Here is a 10,637-nt window from a genome sequence, read left to right as displayed (position 1 = left end):
AATTTACAAATTTGGAAACTTGATAAAAGGTACTATAAGTAACAATAATTAATAGTTCAAAATATTTAAAAGGATATGAAAAATTCGTGGCTTGACTCTCAAACTCAAAGAGAGAAATAAAGGAAAGACTTTGATAACACCCTCGAGCTTGCTTGGGATTTGTAATACTGCAAACATACATTGGTATACTATTGATTCTAGGCAAGATTACATCTAATCCAGGCATATATTACAATAATTGGACCAGATAAAATCAAATCAAACCTAATGAATGTAAATCATGTACTAATAATCTCAATAGTAAAATAGCCAAAACTCAATACATGGTGAATATTGTAATTCTCAGAAACATTGGGAACCTCCTTCCTATCACATTCCTTCTCTTATGGTAGTACAAAGGGTAGAAGGAAAAAAAGGCATACAACAAGCTCCTCAAGAGAAGCACACATGATACTTGTATGGAGGATGAAGATAAACCGACTAGTCATAATAGAATTTTTATATTATTTTGGTAGCTGCATCTTAAGAATCATGCAACAACAAATCCGAAAGCATCAAGAACCACTGGAGGGACAAATCCAAGAAAATTGAACCCAACATTTGTTTCTCTGCATTCCTAGGTCTAAATGTTATACATCCTACTCCAGCATATGTTACTCAGCTGTTATCGCATGTTTCCCTCCCGCAGCACATCGATCATGTCGTATATTCGCTTCTCTTCTTTCAATTTCACCTATATTCAGAAAACATCCAGTGTTATTCTTTGGTGAATGGAGAGTAAAAAGCTTGAACGCATCACAACAATAGCTAGAGCAATAGTTGGAAAGACTTCAATTATATTTGAAACTTCTATTTCTAACTGAATTTTTTTCCTTGAGATGCATGGTGAAATCGCAGCAAAGAGAAGCTCCAATAGCAAATTTCGACATTTTTGGTTCAGATTACCTTCTTAGCAAGGAAAAGTATGGCATCAACAGTTCCCTCCGCATAGATTGATCTACCACAAACATTGTGTTGAAATTCAAAAGAAACCCTGAAAAAGGAGATACCAAGTTAAAGTTGTTCAATTTATAAACATTGGCAACCAAATTAAGATAGGGGAAAGAAAGGATAGACAGTATTACGTTCCGTCTGGTGAGGTCAGATGGTACATGTGGAAAGCATGGCCTAACAAGTGTTCTTCTGGGACACCAACCATCTCAACTTGTTGCTTGGGATCTCGTATTAGTTGTACCTGACAGAATATTCATGAGGATAATTAAATATTCTGTTAGGATCTGAGAATCGGTATTCTACCTTGTAAAATGCAAGTTATATAGAAAAATCACTTTCAACGCTTGAGAGCAAATTGAATTTCTCTATATGCTCCAACTCCAATTTAATTTAATCTTTCTTCATTCATTTCATTCGCTTCTCCTCCAAAACGTGAAGAAGGCTGGAAATATATTAGACCTTGTATCTTTCGTTTCATTCTCTTTCCCTTCCAAACTTGAAGCACAGTTTGAAAATATTTGGTAACTTGACAGTCTGTAGAGAAACCATCCCAGACAAGCTTAATAGAACAGTTATCCCGCACAGGAAATAGAATTTACTCAAGACTTTTTGCTTTTATCGAAATTGTACAATGGATTTAAGAGAACGTGGTGAGTTTTGCTAGATGAATGTCCAAGAAAGAAAGAGAAACATACATCTGCAAGTTATCTACAGGAATACGTGTCCCAGGAAAAGGGTCGCGGAAGGGTTCGGAAACCCCAAAGCAAAATGGCACTATGGGAAGATATAGGAACCAGATGGAAGAAGATATGATATAGGAGCAAGTAGCATGACAATAAAGTGCCAGGGATGATAATATATTGATAGCTTCGGAAGAAAAAATAGTGGATGTAATCTGTACTCTATGTCTGTCAAATCTCGTCACCGTTTCAGAAATTTGATTCAATATAAAGAAAAGTTTTAAAAGAGCAAATTGCTAAACTCCTAGCTGAGAGGATCAAAACACTCATCGACAAGCTGATTTCAAAAGAGCAAAATGCTTTTTTGAAAAATAGACAAATCACAGATGCATCACTGATAGCTAATGAGATGCTAGACGGGAGGTAGAAAAGTGGTGTTCCAGGTATTCTTTGTAAGCTGGACATAGAAAAGGCCTTTGATCAAGTTAATTGGTCATACCTTCTTTCCCTTTTAAAAGGAATGGGGTTCGGTGACAGATGGATAAAATGCATCAAGTACAGCCTTACCACTGTTAAGTATTCCATCTTGGTGAATAGAGCTCCAGTTGGTTTTTTTCACCGCAGAAAGGAATTAGACAAGGAGATCCTCTTTCTCCTTTTCTTTTTATCCTTGCAATGGAGGGTTTGAGCAGAATGCTAGACAAGGCAAAACAAATGCAGTGGATTGAAGGGTTCAGGGTGGGAAACAACACAACTGACTCAGTTGCAGTGTCACATTTGCTCTATGCAGATGATACTTTAATCTTCTGTGGGGCAGAGAAGCTCCAGGTCCAGTTCCTAAATTTGACTTTACTGATTTTTGAAGCTATCTCGGGATTACACATTAATATGCAAAAAAGTATGATTTACCCTGTGAATACAGTGCCTAACTTGGAAGAGTTGGCTAGAATTATGAGCTGTGTAATTGGCTCATTCCCAACAACATATCTAGGCCTTCCACTGGGAGCAAAATACAAAGCAATAGGGGTTTGGAACGGAGTCCTTGAGAGGGTGGAAAAAAGATTGGCAACTTGGCAAATGCAATACCTCTCCATGGGTGGAAGATTGACACTGATCAATAGTATCTTGGACAGCCTACCAACCTATATCATGTCCTTATTTCCTATGCCCAAAAAGATCCAAAGACAACTGGACAAAATCAGAAGATCCTTTCTTTGGAAAGGGAACAATGAAGGCCACAAGTTTCATTTGGTAAAATGGTCTAAGGTAATTCAACCTAAGAATCAAGGTGGATTGGGTGTTAGGGACCTGGCCAAGCACAATAAGAGTTTGCTTATGAAGTGGTGGTGGTGATATGGTCAGGAAGGAACATGTTTATGGAAGGAAGTAGTGAATGCCAAGTACGGAAAGCTAGACCAATGGAGTACCAAACAGAGTAGAGCCCCTCATGGTGTTGGTCCTTGGAAATTTATCAACAGTCTGAAAGAGGAATTCTTTAAGGACGTTTCATTTAAAATTGGAGATGGCACCTCGGTTAGGTTCTGGAAGGATAGATGGCTTCTCAATCAACCATTAAAAGACACTCATCCAGCCCTGTACCAGATAGCAGTTGATCCAGACTCAAAAATTGCCCAATACAGATCAGGGAACATATGGGATCCCCTCTTCAGAAGGCACATGCAGGAATGGGAACTTGGGGAACTCTTTGATCTTTTCCGGCTACTGGAAAGTTTTCAAATGAATACACAAGCTCAAGACAGTTTAAGATGGGGCAATCTGAACGGAGGTTGTTATTCAGTGAAGGTAGGATACAAGAAATTGTGTGCTAGCAATGAAGTAATTGAGCTTTGGCCATGGAAGCTCATATGGAAGACAAAACTCCCCACAAAGGTCATGTGCTTCACCTGGATAGCTCTTAAAGGTGCTATTTTAACTCAAGACAACTTATGTAGAAGGAATTTCCAGCTGGTGAATAGATGTTACATGTGTTTAGACAACTCAGAATCTATAAACCATTTGCTATTACACTGCAGAGTGGCTGCAGATTTGTGGCACATGTTTCTTTCAATTTTTGGCATAAGTTGGACAATACCACAAGGCATAGAAGAAGCAGTTGAAAGTTGGAGTCAATGGAAAGTCGGTAGAACCATCAAGAAGATCTGGCATATGATCCCAGCATGTATATTTTGGTGTATTTGGGCAGAAAGGAATCGCAGATGCTTTGATGGAATATCAACTCCCAACAGCTACCTGAAAGCAAAGTGCCTTAGGAATCTATATAGCTGGAGCAACCTTTCCTCTGTAAATGATTTAATTCCATTTCTAGATTTTATTAGCTCTCTGTCATTAATTTGATGGCCAACTTTAGGCTTTTGGCGCTTCTGGTTAGCTCCCTGGTCAGAACTATATTTTTGTGTAAATGGAGCTAACCAGCCTCTTTTGTAATGATTTGCATCTTCTTGATGCCAGCAATATAACACCTTACTTCATCAAAAAAATAAAGAAAAGTTTTAACGCAAAAAGCGCCATTTTGAAGCAATACACAGGAGTGGAGGGAGGTGATACATTCATACTGTACGAGTCTGATGGCTTTATCATCAGATCCTCTCATGAAGCCCATTTCAGTTATCTAAAACATGGTTAAAGTAACCCTCAGGGGTTGGCCTGGTGGCAATAGACTTGAGCCTTGGGGTTTGCTCCCTTTCAAGGTCTCAAGTTCAAAATCCACTGGGTGCAAACAATTTCTGAGGGCCATCGGACTGGGTAAAACCTGAATTAACCGTGGTGCACTTGCGGGAAACTCCTTGCCGAGGGCCTGTGCACCCCCGGGATTAGTCGGGGCTCTTAGAGACTCAGACACCCGGTGCATATAAAAAAAAAACATGGTTAAAGTTAAAACAAAAAAAAAACTGTTTGTGGCAGTTATTTCCACTCAACTTGGCTCCAACCTAGGCCTGAAACTCTCCATCAATGACCTTGAATTCAGATGCTTCACTTTAAGAGCTATGAAGCATAAGAACTTCCATGGAGCAATAAAGTCAATCTTTTTCTCTATGCTATCAGATTCTTACCCGTTCAACTTATTTAAGCAGGACAGTAAAGTTGGGAGTATTAGAAATGGAATGCAATGGACTGTGTCATGCAGTGTCAGGGAAGCCTTTGTGTGTTGGAGCAACTGGAAAGTTGACAAGTCCATCAAGAAAATCTGGTCTATGGTTCCTGCTACTATTTTGTGGGGCTAATGGACAGAAAGGAATCAAAAATGCTTTGACGGCATTACAACTGTCGGATGCAAACTTAAGGCTAGATGTTTAGTTTTCCTCTTTCGTTGGGTTAATCATACCCGTGTATAGCTCTGACTTTTTTTGGAATTTATCAGCACTGTAGTCCTTTTATAGGTTTCTTTTTTGTCTTCCTTAGGAGCTGATATGTTCCTCTTTTGTAATTTACGCATCTTCTGGATGCTTTTGTTATTAAAATAACGGTACTCACATCATCAAAAAAAGTTGGCGGTATTAGAAAATAGTCAAATTGAGTAAAGATGAACGCGTTCGTAAGAGTATAGAAGACCATGAGCACTATTTTATGAAAAGGATAAAGTCAGGACGAAATAAAATGGAAGAAGGAATGGAAATTTGAGAGAAAAGGGTATAGAAGAACCAGAATAGGACAAATGTTCTGTCATTATTGAATAAAAAAAAATTGCAGACGCACCTCATCCAAATCAAAAGAAACGCCTAATTTCTGAAAGCAAGAGATAACAGCCTTTGCAGTTCCAGAGGTGTCCAATTTACTTGCTTGATGGGACTCCATCACCTTATAATTTAATAAACAGGCTCAAAATTCAGACTTCAATCACAGGATACTATAAATCAAACTGAATTTTCTGTTAACACGTTGAGATGAATAAGACTGCAAGAGGATCAGCAAAATAGAGAATAATAAAGGGCAAGCAAAGAAGAAAACAAATGCACCACAAATACACCGATAATTAGCCAAGGCAACAATCATGTGCATCACATATATGATCGGATTCCCAGATTTGCCTCAATTAGATATAGATATCTTAGGTTAAACAGCACAATCAAAAAGAGTCAGAACTCCAATAATTCTTCGCGGACCAGTTCCTTCATATTTCAGTAAGATAAGCATGAGGCATGTCCACTCTATGTCAAATCAGAAGAAGAAAATAATAAAAGAACCGAACCAAAGAAAGACAGTCTTTAAATTGCTCTGCCTAATCCTGGAGCATGCAAATAGTCACCTAAAATGCAGGCATGATACCTGGTGGGTACTAAATGATTTAATAGGCATTTGGACAATATTTGGTTGAAGTTGAAAAAGTGTATTTTAATGTTCAGATATTTGCAAGGCATTTCAGACCCCTTAATGCCCTGACTATTTCTCTCCATTCATGAACTCTAAGAGGCATACCAAAACCCCAGTTGTAAAAGGAACAGCTGCTAAACTCCTCAATGAGTGAGGAACAGCCATTGTAATCACGCAGCAAGATGAGATAACAACATCCAGCGGCCTAGTGGCCCAATCACACACGAATCGAACAACTGGTGGTTTTAATTGGCCCTTTAGATATCCAGCCACAACATGGACACGAAATGCCAAATACAGCAATTCATGCATACCCGTCACCACTGAGCTTGTTCTCACTATATATCTTCAGTATTAAAAGCTTCATGTACACAAAATCAAGCAATTACCATTTTTAGTGAAAAATGTAAAAATGATAATCAGTTATTTAGTGCTTAATTATGAATTACTAGTCCAATTCTGCTGTCTGCCGTAAAATTGATTCCCAGTAGCTCTTAACATTTTCTATAGCAACATTAAATTCAAAAGCCATTTGGGTCTAATATATGCAAATCTCCGAAGAAAAAGAATTTATGTTAACCTCATATACATGTATTGTCAACGAGATCAGAAACCAAGGATACCATGCAAGTAATGCAACTAAGCACATTCATGGTAAAAGAATAAAAGCATACAAAATATAGTCAGCATTTCAATTTAATCTGAAATTGTTTTAGTTATCAAGGTCTCAATAAGAAACATTGGCTGAATATACAAGAGCTTGTAAACCAATGGTCAATTCGCACGACGAAGAAGACAAACCTGTAGAGTGTACCCGGAGAAAGCTCCAGGGAATTGTTCGGCCATGATTTCCATGGCTGCGAGAAAAGCTACCACCTAAAACAGAGGCAAGGTATACCCCCTGTTAAACTAAAGTCTGGCATACTATTAAAAGAAAATAGAAGAGCAAAATGTGTAAACCTGCTTTCCCATTTGTGGTGAGATCACAGCATAAACTTTTGAGTCTGCCACTGTTTTGTAAAGCTTCTCCCTATCTCCACCAGTGGTTCCCATCACAAAAGGCACTCCAACTTTGCTGTATAATTCAGCATTATCTGCAGGATCATAGTGGTAACAAGAACATTACAATGGCATCTCCTGCGGAGAATGCGATAGACATCATTTTGGTGCTTTTGTTTTCTAAACCTCATTCCGCATCCTCTTCTCCCCTCCACTAAAGACATGTGCAATAGATATCACAGAAACCTACTTATGCTGGTAAATTTTATTTATACAAACTTCAGCGTCAGGATGATTGTGTATCTGAGTATGTAGACAATCTATAACGTCCAGCATTTTATCAAAAATCATTATCAACCTTCCCCGTACACCAAAATTTTTAAGTCATAAAGACATCTACACTTTATAAGAGAAATATTCTATGCCTTACTCTCAACACTTGTGGTTTCTTTCTAACAAAACTGTCCAAAATATTCATAAAGGAACAGCTTTCCATGTCTGCATATAATCATAAGCTTCTGCTGTTACCAGCTAGTCACTACTTGCTTCCCAGCATCACGCACTTAATACCTTAAAGGTTCCAAAATATACACACAATTTGCCAAGTGGCAATTAGCAGGATATATCTTAAAGATCTACCAGAACCTTCACAACAACCAAAAAAAAAGAGAAACCATCTTCTCTGCAAGTTGACTTGTATTAGACATGTGTGATGTGTCATGTAAAACCTAGCCACTAAAATGTTTCCGCTGCTGTCCACATCATTCTGCAGTCCCCTTCACCTATTCTTGTGCAACTATAGTTCTTGTATATGATGTTGTCTACTTCTTCCATTCCAGAGACTGAATATCTCTTCAAAAGCATACTTCCAAGAATAGACTCCAACTGCTTCTTGTGATAAGGTCAACCAATGTTGCTAACCTTTTTTCCTTTCTTCTATAACGGAGAAATCCCCGATGCCAATGGCGCACAGTTCGAAACTCGATAGATAATGAGCCTGCCCCTCTAACTTTCTCTACTTAATTCCCATGCTTTTGGCTGCGGCAGGGTCCATACTTGTGATGTGTGCCTAAAACCCACACTCACGTGCTGAACTCTTGCCACTAGATCAAAGCCCAGCGGCAATGTTGCTAACCTATTGTTTATGATAACATGTGGATATGCTTCCTTCAAGATTGTAATTCCACACTATTAATAACAAAAAAACATTTATAACTAATAAAGCCCCCCAAATTTCAGAGAGGACTTAGTACAGGCACAGCAGTAGGATATGTACATTTGTCTTCAATAGGACAGCGGTATTGTTTGATCCTTATTTCCTTTTATTTTCAATACCAGTGATTCAGCAGGTCTAAAGTAATTCGTAGACATCCAAAAGTATCTGAGCATTGGGATCAAACACAATAAAATCAAAACAAAAAGGAGATCAATACATGTGTAGCATATCAGAACAGCCAAAAGATACTCGAAAATAAGTTTTTGAATCTTTGTCTTACCATTCACAGCGGCAGGCACTGTGTAGTCCACTACAATTAAATTCGGGTGTTCCTCAAAGACAGAGGACAAGATGTTTTCTCTGTCCGAAGGACCATGCACAGTTATCTCTTTTCCACTCACCTCCACAATTTTTCCTGCATCTTCCGGACCACTAAAACATACAGAAACAGGTTGAAGTCCCGCAGAGATTGATGCTTCAAGCACTGCCCTGCCCATTTTTCCAGTACAACCATTCACCTTTATTTCATCAAATAGAACCAAACAAAAATTGAGCTTAATCAATCTGAATTAAAAAGTACTCACATATAACATAGTTAAAAATACAAATTCATGCTATACTATAGCTTAACTTTTGATGAGACTACCATATTTGATACCACCAATTGCAATTGGCGTAAAACGTGAGTTTAAGTTATGTACACTAACTGTTAATAATTTTTTACACTGTAAGGTCACTCAAAGGATATCTACAGACTAAAGGTGTGACATGATAGTGTAAAGATTCCTTACAAGGATGGTGAATATAACTTTAAAACTCATAAAATATATAGAACAGTTTTAGCCCGTGTAATTAAATGTCATCGCGTAGTCGCTACTACAGCAAATTATTGAAACAACAAGTAATAATAATGCCAGGTAGATTGACGGGAAAGTACCATTATAGGAAGTGCATCGATTGAAGGCGTTTTCTGAATGAGCTGAACATGTTGGTCAGAAGTAGAACACATTTTCACCAAAGATTTTCGCCCTCTGCTATTACCATTTTTGCTGCTACAGTTGTAATGAATTATTCCTCCATGGATATTCGATGGAACTTTAATGGCGGCCCACATTGTTTACCGATGGATTTCCCTGGAACAAAAACAAATGCCACAGCACCCAAAAAATACTTTCAACATTGAAAAAAAAAACATAAATTATAAAAATTGGTCCATTTCGGAGAAGGGAGAAGGGAGAAGGATAGTACCTGAGAAAGCAAAAGAGACGGCGGAAATGTGGTACTACTGCCGCCAGTACGAGGTTTTGGGTTTTGTGTTTTGAGGGTTTTTCTGTTTTGTGCAATTTAGGTTAAATCTTTTTAGAACACTCGCCTATTCCCATCTCAATAGTAATTTTTGTAAGAAAATTACAAAATTATAATTATGTTATAAAATAATGTATAAGCTTCTGAAATTGATAAATATTAATGTTATACAACTAACTCAATATAAAAAATTCATTCATAAAAGTCCTCAATAATTATTTAATATATTCACCTTAAATTATATTCTAATTTCATAATATCGGTTCAATTTTCACAAGTTATCATACTTTCTTTTTAGTTCAATAAGTAAAAACACATAGCCCTTGAAGATGGAAGATTTAAGGTTTAAATTTTTTTCTTAAACACTGAATCGTTTATAAGATCCTTTAAAAAAGTATCAAATAACATAAATTTTAAAAAAATGAGTCAGATGTCTTCTCAGTTTATCTCCTTTCAATGGTTTTAATGTTACTGATGTAGTGAGGTTTTAGTTATTAATATATATATATATATATATATATATATATATATATATATATATATGTTATTTAATAACTTTGTCACAAAATGTGCACGAGGAACGAAAATATTACTAGAACATGAAAATTTAATAGGACGAACAAATCACCAGAAAAGGTTGTTGAATTCACTAAGTGTGTGTATGTTAAAGTAGATGTTTTTTTTTTATGTATAATCCATTTTGAAACCTAAATATTTGGACTTCCTATATAGTTCAAATAAGAAAATATTTAATTAGTAAAACTTTTAACTAATATTAAATCTTAAATGTTAGTAAAATATTTCCACTATATTTTTATTCAATACACAAATTATTTTAAAATGATAAAAAAAGTCAATTAGCATTTTATGTAGGGCTCCGTGCTTTTATAATATAAATTTAGGCTTGTATGGTTTAGTATGATTAGATGTGGTATCAAATAATTTTTCTCGTTTTAATTTGATAAGTGTTGTACAAATGATGTATTTTGAAATTTTCATTTAGTATGATTTATATAGGATAAAATATTATTGATTTTAAATTCTTAAATATTATAATTTTTACCTATTTTAATAAGAAAAAATCAATATGCAAATTTTAATTGATTTCAAAGTCT

General features: G+C 36.4%; 1 protein-coding gene across 1 annotated transcript; it reads right to left on the bottom strand.

The window, feature by feature from the left end:
* On the bottom strand, nt 254-9,576 carry LOC109216586 (4-hydroxy-tetrahydrodipicolinate reductase 1, chloroplastic-like). Its single transcript, XM_019380782.1, has 9 exons — nt 9,466-9,576; nt 9,155-9,350; nt 8,498-8,735; nt 6,963-7,096; nt 6,804-6,878; nt 5,388-5,489; nt 1,125-1,234; nt 946-1,033; nt 254-733 (listed from the first exon to the last, which is right to left on the bottom strand). The coding sequence occupies exons 2-9, from the start codon at nt 9,329-9,331 to the stop codon at nt 665-667; spliced, it is 993 nt and encodes a 330-aa protein (XP_019236327.1). The 5' UTR covers nt 9,332-9,350; nt 9,466-9,576; the 3' UTR covers nt 254-664.

The sequence above is a fragment of the Nicotiana attenuata genome, chromosome 1 (genome assembly GCF_001879085.1).
Source record: "Nicotiana attenuata strain UT chromosome 1, NIATTr2, whole genome shotgun sequence".
In the NCBI taxonomy this organism is placed as follows: domain Eukaryota; kingdom Viridiplantae; phylum Streptophyta; class Magnoliopsida; order Solanales; family Solanaceae; genus Nicotiana; species Nicotiana attenuata.
This window is presented reverse-complemented; position numbering and strand designations above follow the sequence as displayed.